The 15,037-nt window shown below is 41.3% G+C and overlaps 1 protein-coding gene across 1 annotated transcript; it reads right to left on the bottom strand.

Annotated features, from left to right (window-relative positions):
• rgs7bpa (regulator of G protein signaling 7 binding protein a) lies at positions 1–12,532 on the bottom strand. Its single transcript, XM_015972863.3, has 6 exons — positions 11,423–12,532; positions 10,463–10,629; positions 3,780–3,910; positions 3,364–3,505; positions 3,107–3,177; positions 1–369 (listed from the first exon to the last, which is right to left on the bottom strand). Exons 1-6 carry the CDS (start codon positions 11,570–11,572, stop codon positions 278–280), a joined length of 753 nt encoding a protein of 250 aa, XP_015828349.3. The 5' UTR covers positions 11,573–12,532; the 3' UTR covers positions 1–277.
• Positions 12,533–15,037: the final 2,505 nt, after the last annotated feature.

Genomic DNA, 15,037 nt, shown 5'->3' with positions numbered 1-15,037 from the left:
TGGACGAGCAGAATTCTCCCTTAATTTACCCAAAAAGGGGGGAAAAAAAACTTCTGCCAAATAGTTTAAAATATTTGTCCACGAGTCTTGTTTTAAGTACATTGCAGTTACAATTCCTCTTTGTATTACAAAATAAAATTATAAAATGATCAGCCTTTGAAGAAAAGAGCAAATACATTTGAAAGTGGCAGTAATAGATTGGTGGGAGACACAACTGGTGACAGACGGTGGGTAATGGTGTCTTTGTTTCCACCTCCTACATGTGGAGGTGGGGCCTTTAGCTGGTTACCAGGCAACAGAGTCCAAAGAATCGCCGTTTCCTCTGTCGGACAAGTGGGTAGGGAGTCAGGTTCAGCAAACTGCTGTCGTCTGGTGAAAGAAAAAAACAGGGACAACAACAAGTCAACCACCTGATAAGTCACAGAGCTTTAAAACAGCGTGTAATCTTAATAATTGGTGCTTATTTTTTATTTAGTCACACTTAAAAATATATCTGATAAACTTATGCACTTAAATTAAAGTCAAACAGAAGTTTATTGTTTGTGTTTTTGGAAGAAAATTAGTTTTTGTACTTGTGTCACTTTTTAAAAAGTGTATTTAAAGGGACATTCCACTCCTAAGTGAAATTACCACATTCCTCGGAGTTAGATCAGTGGGGCAAAAAGGATTTTGTAACCAGCCCAGCCATTCTCTTAAACTGGTAGGATTCTGTTAGCTTTAGCTTAGCATAAACAATGCAAGTGAATGGTAACAGCCAGAATTTAGACTTGGGACTATGTTCTGACAAAGCAACGCTGCAAAGACAAGGCTCAGAGGTGCGGCGTCTGGCAAACATTATCACTTCTACGTTAACTGTATAACATTCGCAACATTTCACTAGCCTAGTGAACTAGACCAAATTCTTGCTTTGCAAAGTTTGGTCTAGCAACGCTCCACTGGAACCTCTGCAGCCCCAACAGCATTCTGGCCTGCCAATCACAGCTCTCTAGAGGGGTTTCAAACACATAAAGAGCTGTGATTGGTCCATAATGGTAGGCCAATCATAGTGCCCTATCTGCTTAGTGAACAAATCACAGAGCTTTATCCGCTTTGTGGGCCAATCAGGGCACTCTATATGCCTGGTGGGTGGGATGATGCAACAGAGTGAAACAAGATGGCGACAGCTCGTTTGAAAAGGCTTTATATCAGTTTTGGACGATTAGAACTTGGGCTTCATTAGAATCAGGAGCAGATAGATGTATTTAAGTGTTTATGTTTAGAAAAAATGACGCGTTTTCCCCTTCTTCAACTGCGGACCGCCTCATTTACCGATAGCTGTTGCGGTGAGTATGTCACATTCATTGTCCAGCAGCGTGCGGAGATCATTTGAAAGACAACGGTAGAACCCGCCCCACAACCGAGAGCCGTCAATGGAGCGTTGCCAGACTAAATAATACATTTATGTAGTCTGGATTGCCAGGCTAACATTTCACCCTAATGATGTTTCACCCTAATGATGGTAAACGGCGACTTATGGGGGCTTTACACCACGTCTTTGTGCCTTGCAGCTGCAGCGAACAGCGGTGCTTTGTTGTAATGTAGTCCCAACTCTAAATCAGCTCCTGTAATCCCTTCATGTTACTAATTATTTTCTTTGGCAGTCAGTGGGATTATTTAGGTAACCAAAATTAATTAGGGCCATTATTGAGTCATTTTCAGGACTATTTGACACAAAATGCTAGCTGTTACTGTTCACTTGCATTGTTTATGCTAAGCTAAAGCTAACAGAACACTGCCAGATCAGGAGAACACCTGAGCTGGTTACAAAATGCTTTTTCCCACTTATCTAACTCTGGAGAATATGGCAACAGACTAAATGTCATATAGGGTGCAAAATCCCTTTAAATATCCAAAACAAGAATGAGCAGCTGATTGAGTAGGGTTTTTGTAGCACAAGCAACATTATGAAATCATTTTCTTCAAAAGACCTTTAGAGTAAATGTTTATGTTTATTCATTTGGCAGACGCTTTTATCCAAAGCAATTTACAATTTATAACCTATAGGGCATGTTGTGATCTGTGGGGGAAACCGGAGTACCCGGAGGAAACCCAAGCATGCATGGGGAGAACACACAACTCCATGCAGAATGGCCGCAGCCGCGCCGAGTTTCGAACCTGCAACCTTCGTGCTGCGAGGCAACAGTGCTAACCACTGCGCCACCATGCAGCCTGTAAATGCTTGTAAATGTTGAAAAATTACAATAGGGTGCAAAAGTCTATAACTGTCAGTAATCCATCTTGGACTGAGAGACCATCTAAAGGCTCAGGAACCCTTTGCAGATGTTTTGGATTCATTAGCTGATTAGAATGGAACCTTTTGACAATATTCTACATGTCTGAGATTTTGAATGTGGGGTTTTCATAAGCTGTAATCCATAATCATCCCAATTATGAAAACTAAAGGCTTGAAATATCTGCCTTTGCATGGAATGAGTCTATCTCACATATTAGTTTCACCTTTTAAGTTTAATTACTGAAATAATTAATTAATTAATTTTCGACCATGTTCGCAGGTTATTATGAGGGGCCACGAGGGACATTGCTCTAACTTACTTATTCTATATTACTCAAACACACACATACAAAAATGCAAACGTTATTTATGCATACGTGTGTAAATGAGGTTTTGACGTGTGTGTATGAGAAGTAATTCAGAATAATGTCCCTGGTGGCCCCTCATCTTTGGAAGAGGACATTTTAGTCATGTTTAGTCTTAGAGAGTGAAATTGACTTACCTGAAACAAAAAAAAAAACTAACAAAATGATAAAAATTTTTAAATAATATGGGAAGATTAACATTTTCATACATTGCTATCACCTTCATTCCTATTACACGAATTCTGTTATTAATACTTACTGCCTCAAATTAATTTAAAAAATGTATGGAATTACAAGAGTTCAAATTCCTGCTTCTGATATTTTATGAAGATTGGATTAATAATCCAGTAATTTCATAACTGGATTCCGAAAATTTATCAGATTCAACATTCATGCTTCAGGTGCAATTAAAAAACACCGAATGAGGAGTCCATATCTCTCACAAGTGTTTTTGCATCGTTGTTCTCACCTTGGTTCTTCAGCGGTAAAGGCATTGTCTCCCTGAGTTTACTGAGAAGGTTCTTCATATCTCTCATATCCCTGGAAAAAATAGTTAGCAGCTGTGTATCTGTAGCACCAGTAAGTATATTCTTAGATACAAAAACACACATGCAGATAACACTACAGCTCCTTATAATAGAAAATTGTCATTTTCAGAATCAAATTATTACAATTTTAATATGCTCAAACTGTTTATTTCCCCACATGCAATTCATTTCTACCTACTTTTCAATATTTTCTATGTCAGTGGCCACCAACCAGCAGAGCTGAGGACAATCAGTGGGTGACGAAGAGGTGTCCTCCAGGATCGGGATGTCTGAGTCTTCGGTTTTGCTGTCGATACCTGGAGGCCCACATGAATCGTTGCCTAAAGAACACAGAGAAAAATGTTCAGAATGAGTAAAGGAAACATTCAAAAAAGAGACAATTTGATTATTAGGAGATTATGAAGTGCAAAGTTTTACAGACAATGTGAAGAGAGACAGCAGCAGAGAGCTGTAAATGGTTATAATTGTGCACATCTGTCTAAATAAGATGATCATCTTCAGACAGGACTGCTTGCGTCACTCTGCAGTAATTGAATTGAGTGAAACATTGCATGCTATCTGTAAACTACCCATCAGGCATCTCTGTGTTTGGACCTTTTCTGTGGAGCTGCTGGGATCCCAGCAAGCAGACAGATTTCAGCATTTCTGTGATGTACATTTCCAGACAGCACTGCAGCTGGATGAAGAGCCTGCAGATCTCAGGGTGGATTTCTCCATCTTCAGGCCTGGAAAAAAAAAGACCATACTAATGCAAAGTTTGATGAACTGCATTGCATTAAAATGTTGTATTTCTATTAGGGATGTGACTTTTATCTAGTTGATCAAAGTCTTTATAATTAATTAACCTTGATTAATCGCATTTTAATCGTTCAAGACAATTTGACCCCAAGTAATGTGCTTTTTTAAATATAAAAAATGATTTTAGTGAGGCAGAGATGACATTCCCACACTTATATTTCTGTAACCACCTATTTGATTACTTTGGTCTCATTATAAAGGTAACCTTTGTAGGATTTGTTGGGATGTGTAAATTTTAGTACTTGTGTTACTGATGAAGTGTAAATGAACATGGAACATTGTAAATGTTGTGTACTGAACTGAACACTAGGTGGCAGCAGAGCATTGCTTATATATATTTATATATATACATATATATGTATATATACACACATATATATAAGAGAGAGAGAGAGAGAGAGAGAGAGAGAGAGAGAGAGAGAGAGAGAGAGAGAGAGAGAGAGAGAGAGAGAGAGAGAGAGAGAGAGAGAGAGAGAGAGAGAGAGAGAGAGAGAGAGAGAGAGAGAGAGAGAGAGAGAGAGAGAGAGAGAGAGAGAGAGAGAGAGAGAGAGAGAGAGAGAGAGAGAGAGAGAGAGAGAGAGAGAGAGAGAGAGAGAGAGAGAGAGAGAGAGAGAGAGAGAGAGAGAGAGAGAGAGAGAGAGAGAGAGAGAGAGAGAGAGAGAGAGAGAGAGAGAGAGAGAGAGAGAGAGAGAGAGTGTGTGTGTTCAGGGGAAGTTCTGCCCAGATGAATGCTGCGTGAATGTTGTATGTTCTTCCTTCCTGTTGTAATAAAGTTTCTATGGATACTACCTGCGTGCTTTCTATCACCTACACAATGAAACAGTAAAAAAGTGGATATTTTTTCTTACTGTTCAAAATGGAGAGCAGTTTGTCATGATTCATTTTTTGTAGTTTTAGTTGTTTGGAGTACGTACAAAAGGTTTATATGGTCTTGTAGCTCAGGCTCTGCAAGTTTTTTTTTTTTTTAGAAGTACAGCTCAGTGATATTTACTAATATATAGGGCATAAACTGTGATTCTAAACTTTTTTGGTCCTTAATTGGGGCTGATGTGTTATGGGCCATTCCCATCTGTACCGGGTCGGCCCGGGCCGGGTAGCCCCAGTCGGCCCCAGCCTGGCCCGGTTGATTCCACACATCCTTGTCTTAAGCCCATGTGGGCTGATTCCACCCACCAATCAGAGGCTTGCTCTAATGGAAGGTGTGAATTTGCTGTCAGCAGTGGGTGTGTTGGCCCTGGTCGGCCTGAAGCAGACCCCCTCGAGAAGAGGGCTGAGAATGAGCCTTGGTTGGCCCGGAAAAATACCAGGCCACCCAGATATGTAAACAACCTACGCTACCCGGCCCGGGCCGACCCGGTACAGATGGGAATGGCCCATATATTTTGTTAACATGTAATTTTGTTCTAATTATTAATTAAATTAATGAGTTAAATTCCCTCCCTAATGTCTATGTTAACATGCCTGAAGACCAAGAAGAGCAGATCACCTGTAAAACTTTCCTAATAGTTATCCAAATTGTGTATTAGCCATTTCCCGCACAAATTTGATGTGTGTACACAAAAGAAGAAACTGCATTTGCAGTTACCATACCACAAGAAATCTCTACAGATAAAAAAGTTAAGCATTTACTACAAACATGACTTAGGTCCTACTGACAAACATCTCTTACTGTAGTTTTGGTTCAACCTCCAACAGAGCAGACTTCTGTTTAATAACGTTTTAAATAATTAACTGAATTAATCAACTATTTCTTTTTCATTAACTATTTTTAATTTGATAATTTAATTGACTAAATGGGAAAAAAATAATTATAAAAATGTCCAGCCAATTTTTTTACAGTTGGGCATTTCTAAATGAGTTATTATGGGATTTTATTGTCATTTTATATATATATATATATATATATATATATATATATATATATATATATATATGTGTGTGTGTGTGTGTAGGTCCTTCTCAAAAAATTTGAATATTGTGATAAAGTTCATTATCTTCTGTAATGTACTGATAAACATTAGACTTTCATATATATTAGATTCATTACACACAGCTGAAGTAGTTAAAGCCTTTCATTGTTTCTAATACTGATGATTTTGGCATACAGCTCATGAAAACCCAAATTTCCTATCTAAAAAATTAGCATATCATGAAAAGGTTCTCTAAACGAGCTATTAACCTAATCATCTGAATCAACTAATTAACTCTAAACACCTGCAAAAGATTCCTGAAGCTTTTAAAAACTCCCAGCCTGGTTCAATACTCAAAACTGCAATCATGGGTAAGACTGCAGACCTGACTGCTGTCCAGAAGGCCATCATTGACACCCTCAAGCAAGAGGATAAGAAACAGAAAGAAATTTCCGAACGAATAGGCTGTTCCCAGAGTGCTGTATCAGTGGGAAGTCTGTGGGAAGGAAAAAGTGTGGCAAAGAACGCTGCACTACGAGAAGAGGTGACCTGACCCTGAGGAAGATTGTGGAGAAGGACCGATTCCAGGCCTTGGGGGACCTGCGGAAGCAGTGGACTGAGTCTGGAGTAGAAACATCCAGAGCCACCGTGTACAGGCGTGTGCAGGAAATGGGCTACAGGTGCCGCATTCCCCAGGTCAAGCCACTTTTGAACCAGAAACAGCGACAGAAGCGCCTGACCTGGACTACAGAGAAGCAGCACTGGACTGTTGCTCAGTGGTCCAAAGTACTTTTTTTCAGATGAAAGCAAATTTTGCACGTCATTCGGAAATCAAGGTGCCAGAGTCTGGAGGAAGGCTGGGCAGAGGGAAATGCCAAAATACCTGAAGTCCAGTGTCAAGTACCCACAGTCAGTGATGGTCTGAGGTGCCATTTCAGCTGCTGGTGTTGGTCCACTGTGTTTTATCAAGGGCAGGGTCAATGCAGCTAGCTATCAGGAGATTTTGGAGCACTTCATGCTTCCATCTGCTGAAAAGCTTTATGGAGATGAAGATTTCATTTTTCAGCACGACCTGGCACCTGCTCACAGTGCCAAAACCACTGGTAAATGGTTTACTGACCATGGTATTACTGTGCTCAATTGGCCTGCCAACTCTCCTGACCTGAACCCCCCAGAGAATCTGTGGGATATTGTGAAGAGAAAGTTGAGAGACACAAGACCCAACACTCTGGGTGAGCTTAAGGCTGCTATCGAAGCATCCTGGGCCTCCATAACACCTCAGCAGGGCCACAGGCTGATTTCCTCCATGCCACGCCGCATTGAAGCAGTCATTTCTGCAAAAGGATTCCCGACCAAGGATTGAGTGCATAACTGAACATAATTATTTGAAGGTTGACTTTTTTGGTATTGAAAACACTTTTCTTTTATTGGTCAGATGAAATATGCTAATTATTTTAGATAGGAATTTTGGGTTTTCATGAGCTGTATGCCAACATCATCAATATTAGAAACAATAAAAGGCTTGAACTACTTCAGTTGTGTGTAATGAATTTAATATATATGAAAGCCTAATGTGTATCAGTACATTACAGACAATAATGAACTTTATCACAAAATGCTCATTTTTTCAGAAGGACCTGTATATCAGCTGTGTTCATGATCTAAAACTTACAGGAAACATGCTGGAAGCAGACTGCAGTGCTAGCAATGTAAGCTCCACTTTTACTGATTCCCAGCAGGGACCAGCCCGCTACTCTGAAGTTGCAAGTGCGGTTTTCAGGACACAGAGGGCGGTGGGAGTCTGAGTGACATTTCATTAACCCTGTAAAGGGTTATTTAAACACATATTGGCTCAAGAAAATAATTTAAAATATGAAAAAGTTGCATAATATACCTTTAATTGAAATCAAACGGATCATCAGCTTATGAGACACTTTCTTGCATCACAATTAAACACATCGTCTGCTCAAGAGGACATGAAATGCCTTCAGATGAAATCACAGAGGAAAACAACAGATTCAACGTGTGAAACGTGCACCTTGTGCACATATTTCTCACACAGATCATCCTGTTGATTCTTCCAGCTGCAGGCTTCTCCTCCGTGCTTGCCTTGTTTAGTAACAGAGCTGCCTTCTGCAGCCCTGTTGCTGAAGCACAGCTGTCACCGCTTCTATCAGCTTTCTTCAAAGCCACACAGGAGCATGCCTGCTCCAGAGAAGCTACAAAGAAAACTGGGCTTTGATTTGTTGGAGTGGAATGAACTTTGCTCTTTGACTACATTTGCATCTCTTCATTAAGAGCTTTGAAATGGCTTTAATAGCAGTTGGTTTGGAATTTGCCCTGGTTTAATTAATAGGAAATATGTTTTTCTTGCTATCTGTGGAATGTTCCCTTAAAAAGTTGCTGTGTCATCTCTATTCAGAAGGAAAAAAACCCGGAAGTTCAAATTTGGGACACTCAAAGTTTACGGTTTTGGGTACAACTGCATTTTGAATAAAAAGAGATGCCTTACTTGTGCACATTTGGCTCGATTGTGGATTTGGAAGGTTTATTTTTAAAAACTTGACTGGTATAGCAGTGTGTGGTTATAATGTTTTCTGACAAATCATGCATCACATCTTTTGATTTGCTTGCAGCAAACAATGATGGATGTAAATTCTTTATATGATACAGAAAACAGAATTAATACGTCTTTAAAATGTCTCAGTGCATCAGAGTCTAACGAGCTTTCCAAGTGAATTTTAGAGAGCATGCTAATATTATGAAATTTTAGGATTTGGTAAATTAAATAATAATAATAATAAGTATGTATTAGTTACATTTAAGTCATGAGATAGATCATTGCCAGTTCCTTTTGTTTTGCGACTCAGTGACGTAGAAGTACTAGAAAGAAGTATGACTTCAGGAGTACAGTTATACATACCACCTTAAACCAAATGTGCATCAGACTATGGGAGCGAAGCATGGAACAATTTGAATGAGGAGATAAACACGTGTTCAATTGTAAATAAATTTGAAATACTTTATGAAGATAAAAATTCAAAGTCATGTACTTCTGAGTTAAAATAAGAGACTGATTGTTTACAGCTTAGACTATGAGGAGTTAAATGTTTACGGTCATGACATTTATTTTGTGTTTATTAAGTAAGCTCGAGTCAGCTGCCTTGTTAGTGCAGCTGAGGGCTAATCCAAGGGCTTGTTCACTCTTCTTCCACTGGCACCACTGGAGAGAGGATGCTGTGGGCCAAATGGTAAATGTTAAATGGCCTGTTAATGTTTGATATAGCACCTCCTAGGGTGCCACAACCCCCCAAGGCAATTTACAACGTAACTAGTCATTCACCCATACACACACACACACACACACACACACACACACACACACACACACATTCCCACGCTGGTGGTGATGAGCTACAATGTAGCCACTGCTGCCCCGGGGTACACAATGACAAAAGAGAAGCTGCCAAGCATGGTGCCACTGGTCCCTCTGACCGCCAGCAGCAGATGACAAGACAGACAGCCTCAAAACTTTTCATGCCTTTACCACTGCTGTTAGACAAAACTGCCAACAACCTAAAAGCCATGTATCATGCAAAATCCACTTTTGGAGCGTTTTGACCATATTCGATTGTTATTCTCTCTTGAAAACACCTATTGGCGTCATGCATGAATTTCCCTTTTCAGCTGCTTCTTTCCTTCTACTGTGCCTAACTGAGATAAGCTGCTACAAACAGCTGGATGGGGCCTGCTTTGCATCATCCACACCCTGCTCCTCCCCATGCACGTCGACCTGAATCTGCAGCGAGCTTGAACCTGTGATTTCCGAGTTAGCACCGATGGGAATCACATAGGGGGAGGCAGGGATTCATCAACAAAGTGTCTTTTGTTGAAGGAATGGCTCACAAAAATGACATCAATAGTGTCAGCAGTAATATTTTATCATATACTTGGTCAGTCTTTGCTCTGGGAGGTGTGTTGTGGTAAGCCAGTACTAGTATTAAAAAACATTTGTGGTAGAAAGATAGACCATGAAAAGGGTGAAATTCTACAAGACAGACGTGTTATTGTCTCTAAACTGGTATTTAAATATACAACAAAATATTGGCCAACGAATGCACACAGAGAGACCCTTTTAATATATTAAAAGTGGGGGAAAGCGTCTGCTTCGCATTATAATACTAATGTGTTGGATATTCATCCTGGGAGGCATCCCACTTCCACTCCGCTCTGCATTAGGCAGCTAAATGGAAGTGATCAGTTACAGCATGTTGTTGTGATTGCTTCCTGGCAGAGGAAAACGGGAAAACCTATTTTTTTAAGTTGTGCCCGTGTTTTTGTTAGTTTTCTACCCCCAATCCAAACTCTGGTAAAGGTGAGCAGCTGTTCTCTTTGCAGAAACGTTATTTTAAAAACAATGTGCAGATAAAATAAAAATGAGTATTGAGGAAAAAGTAGGTTCCACATTGAGGTGCTGCAGAATTACAGAGCGCCCCGCTCGGTGCGCTGCGTGATGGCGCTGCTGTGCAACAGTTTTCAGGACCACGGACAGCGTCTGTGCCAACTCACCCTGAAATCAAGGAGAGACTCTGGTGAGCCGCTCGCGCCATTTCGCAGCCTTTAGTTCGGGTCTTGAGCATTTCGGTCCGCAGGGAGGGACAGTCAACAGTGATTTCACCGATGGAGATGACCAGCTCACGGTAGAGAGCCACAAGTGTGTTGAATTCTTGCACGATCTGTGTCACATAGAGGGGGAAAATCCAATCACACAAGAAATGTTAAAAGTCCGCGCCACATAAATGTGAACTTTTGCTTGAATGTGACCTCCTGTACTGATGCAGCACACCATTCTTTATGAGGTGGTTAATGTTAAAGTTAATCATTGATACAAGAGCTGACGTGCAGGCGCATACACCAGAATGAGCATTTTTGCAGGCATGCAGTAAAAACGTGACTTATTTGGTAAAGTGAAGCACCGCCATTAAAACACCCTGAAAAAAAAACAGCGTGCATGTCTGATTAATAATCCAATTTAATCGTTTGCTCGACCCAGAGAGCCTGAACTCAGGGGTGAAAGTGTTTTTGATCGTTGTGTGCAACTCCTGCATCCCGCTGCAGTCCTGAAAACGACCAGCGAGGCTCCACGACAAGAACTGATGAATGAACAAGTAAAAAAAATAAAAATAAGGCGACATCCATCCTGTCAGTCTGTGTCAAAACACGGGGACGTCTGTGTCATTATTACGAACCATCATCATCAATGATCGTGTGGAAATCTGCTCGAACAGCCTGCACCTTCTGACTCTCTAAATGCAGATCACACAGCCCATATGCATGTTTGGCTTCACGCGCCGGAGACATGCAAACAGCTATTTTTAGGCAGTCAGACCAAGGTACAGTTTTCCTCTGCTGCCTGTGAGTGCCGCATGCACGGGGTGTTAGATGATCCTACAACAAAGACATGCTGAGCAGTAGCTCACGTTTCTCATCAGAGGCACCATGCGGGGCTTTGGCGTGCCGCAGACCTACCATTCTGCAGTCGACCACGGCGCGCTGGGCTTTGCGGGTACTTTCGGTGCTCTCCCTCCTCTGTGGGTCTCGGTGCGGAGGCTTTCCGATCTGGAAGATGTTCCCGGCGGATCTGGGGCGGTTTTTTCGCCCATTCGATGCAGAACTCATGCATACACATCTACTATTAAAACAGCCCTAAGACAGAACGATTTTTGTCCGGTTTCCCCCCCACCCCCCAAAAAAGAAACTCCACCACTCCTCCGGTCTCACCACGTCACAGTTCGCCGTTCAGGGCTGGGCTTAAACCTCGTTTGTTATTGCTCCCGGTTGCTTCCCGTTATTGCGGGAGAGTGCCCAGACGAGCCTGAGGGCGCAGGGAAAGTACGGGATGAACGCCTGTGGCTCCTCTCCGCATTGCTTTGGCTGCGACGGGGCTCGAGTCACCTTCACTCCAGCAGCACTAAGGTGCACAGTAAAGTCTTCGCACCCAACCAGGAGTCCAGCTCGCTGAGTTGTCTTTTGTGACGCACCGATGTAAGACCACATTCACGGATATTCTCCAAATGCAACCATGTTTTATGATTGCGCGTTTCCATCAAGTACCGGAGCAACAGCGATCTTCTCTTAGCTGCAAAGCCGCATGCAGAGGCGAAAGAGGAAAAGGAAAAAGAAAAAATCGCAGCCTACACCTTGAGCTGCTGTGTGGGGGGAAATCTTGAATGAAGGAAATAATTCCCGGTGTCCGGCTCCCGCCGTGCGCCGTTTCCTCTGAGTGCTTCCAGCCAGTCGGGCGGGCCTATCTCTAACCTTGGAGAGGCAGAGAGGAAGACGAGCAGTTGCTAGAGGCCTGACGTGGCTCTGAGGCTGGCAACACTGCGCACCCGAGAGACGCGAATGCTAAAAGGACCCATCAGCTCAGACCTCCACCCTGCAGAAACTCCCAAACGCGTAAAATCCAGATTATTGATCACTTTGCCCCCACCGTCAGATCCTCATTACAACAAAAATTGCCATTAAAAACTTTCTAATTTAACTTCAGCTTTCATTTGCACCAAAGTGTATTTACAATGGTACAAATCTATGCTTGAAAAACTAATTGAAGTCAACACTTATCAACAAACTAAACATTTTATACCCTTATCAGTGTTGTGGATCACTGATGTCCAATCCTGCAGGTTTTTGATGTTTTACTGCTCCAAAAAACACGATTAGGCGGTCGAGTTTGTCTGCAAGTTCTGCAAAAACATGATAGTCGCCTATTGATTCAAACCAGGTGTGTTGGAGCAAATGCAGATCTGACATACAGAGTCAAACCAGGGATCAAACTCACCTGTGCAAACAGACCCAAGCTATAGATATGAAACAGTATAAGGACTTGCAGAAATTATATGTTTTTAAGGAGACATATGACATTTTTCTTCATTTACTTATTATAGTTCAACGGTTGATAAAAATATGTTTTCTGCTTGAAATACCTCTTACAATACGATTTCAGCAGTTTTATTCTCAACAATTTCAGTACCTTCCACAATGAGCCTTTCAGGGCTGTCACAAGCTGGAGTTGAGCATGCCACTGAGGCAGCTATAAGCCGAGAAGCTACGGTATTCTCCTGAGGGGCTAGATCTGTTGCTGCTCCAGGTGGTAGGCACTTCTATGCAAGGCTGAACGGTTTTAGGAAAAGCCTGAGTTGAAATTTTTCTAGCAGAAATTATTATAGAGACAATGTCCTGCCCACGGCCAAAATCACACGGATTAAATATCAGGCTTAATAAAGCAAATCATGGAAATCTCATAAATATTAGATCAAATTCAACTGAGCAGAAAACTAGAAAAATTAAATGTGGGTTGTTGAACATTAGATCCGTTTTTCTAAGACTTTGTTAGTTAATGACTTGATTTGTGATAATCAGATCTCTTTGCTCTCTCTCTCACAGAATCCTGGCTGCAGCAAGAGGACTATGTTAGCTTAAATGGGTGGACTCCTTCAAATTATTTAAATCATCATATTGCTCGAAGCACAGGGCGAGGAGGAGGAGTAGCAACCATTTTTCATTCGGACTTATTAATCAGTCCCTTACAAATTAATAGTTACAGTTCGTTCGAACATCTTATTCTTAGTTTTCCTAATCCAGATTGCAAAACTGTAAAACCACTCTTGTTTGTAGTTTTATATCGTCCACCAGGCCCTTACTATGAGTTTTTGGATCAGATCTCTGATTTTTTATCTGATTTGGTGCTAAATACTGATAAGGTCACTGTAGTGGGGGATTTTAACATTCATGTGGACATTGAAAATGATAGCCTCAATGTAGCCTTTAGTAATATCTTAGACTCAATTGGTTTTACTCAAAGAATACATAGCTCCACCCACTCCTGCCATCATACATTAGACCTTGTGCTGACTTATGGTATAGAGTGTGAGGAAATAACGATCTTTCCACATAATCCAGTCCTCTCGGATCACTTTCTGTTAACCTTTGAGTATTTTATAACTGAGTTCTCGAGACATGAAAGTAAATTTCACTATAGTCGGTCTCTATCTGACAACGCAGTTGCATCTTTTAAATCAACTGTTCCATCTTTACTGTCCTCAGAATCTCAGAGGAACGTAGCAGAGGGCAATATTTTCATTCCTAGCCCCTCACAAATTGATGCCTTAGTTCATCATGTTAATTCTTCTTTACGTGTGGCATTAGATGATCTTTAAAAATTTAGGTAATTAGGGACAGGAAGTTGGCTCCCTGGTTTAATTCTCATTTACAAGCCTTAAAACAAAACTCTAGAAAATTGGAGAGGACATGGCACTCTACGCACCATGAGGAGGCCTACCTATCCTGGAAAAATAGTCTTGTGCTTTATAAAAATTAGCTTCAACAAACTAGAACTGCTTATTTCTCAGCACTAATTGAGGAGAATAAGCATAATCCTAAATTTCTTTTCAGTACAGTTGCTAAACTTACACAGAATCATAGCTCTGAGCCATCTATTCCCTTAGCCCTCACCAGCAATGATTTCATGGGATTTTTTACAAGTAAAATTAATTCTATGCTTTCGTTCTTTTTAAACACAGAAACAGTTTTGTTTACCTGTTTTGTAGCTACAGTTTCGCCGACGGCTGCCGGCTTCTTCAGGCTGACGCTGATGGTGGCGCGTCACTTCCTTCTCCGTTTATCTGCGGGCAGCAGAGGACGTTGTCGCCCTCTACTGCCCGCTCTCCCCTCTCCGATGATGCAGTCCCATGCGTGGTCCAGCGTGTAAACTCCGTCGTCCCTGTTCATGGTCCCACATCCACGTCTCCTTATCTCTATTGCTTCCTTGATCCATCTTTTGTATTTTTGTTGTTCAGTGGTTATGATCCGTGTGCTGTCCCAGTCCATTATATGGTTTTCTCTTAAGCAATGATCTGTTACGGCTGACTTTTTTATTGTACTTTCTGCTTCTTCTTTTGCTGCTCTTGTGTGTTTACGATTTGCCTCTTTCTCGCACTCCTTTCTGTGTTCTATTGTCCGTGTGTTGAGTTGGCGTCCGGTTTCTCCTATGTATGTTTTATTGCATATTTTGCATGGGATTTCGTAGATGACTCCACATTTTTGTCCAGCTGATATTTTGTCTTTTGGGTGTACTAGTCTGTT

Source organism: Nothobranchius furzeri, chromosome 17, assembly GCF_043380555.1.
Source record: "Nothobranchius furzeri strain GRZ-AD chromosome 17, NfurGRZ-RIMD1, whole genome shotgun sequence".
NCBI lineage: Eukaryota > Metazoa > Chordata > Actinopteri > Cyprinodontiformes > Nothobranchiidae > Nothobranchius > Nothobranchius furzeri.
This window is presented reverse-complemented; position numbering and strand designations above follow the sequence as displayed.

Excerpts from the sequence above, each read along its gene's own strand:
- rgs7bpa (XM_015972863.3), bottom strand. The coding sequence starts at position 11,572 with ATGAGTTCTGCATCGAATGGGCGAAAAAACCGCCCCAGATCCGCCGGG. Across the intron at positions 3,506-3,779 it reads CCAGCAGCTCCACAGAAAAG|GCAACGATTCATGTGGGCCT; the intron begins GTCCAAACACAG and ends TGTGTTCTTTAG. Across the intron at positions 370-3,106 it reads TTTACCGCTGAAGAACCAAG|ACGACAGCAGTTTGCTGAAC; the intron begins GTGAGAACAACG and ends TTCTTTCACCAG.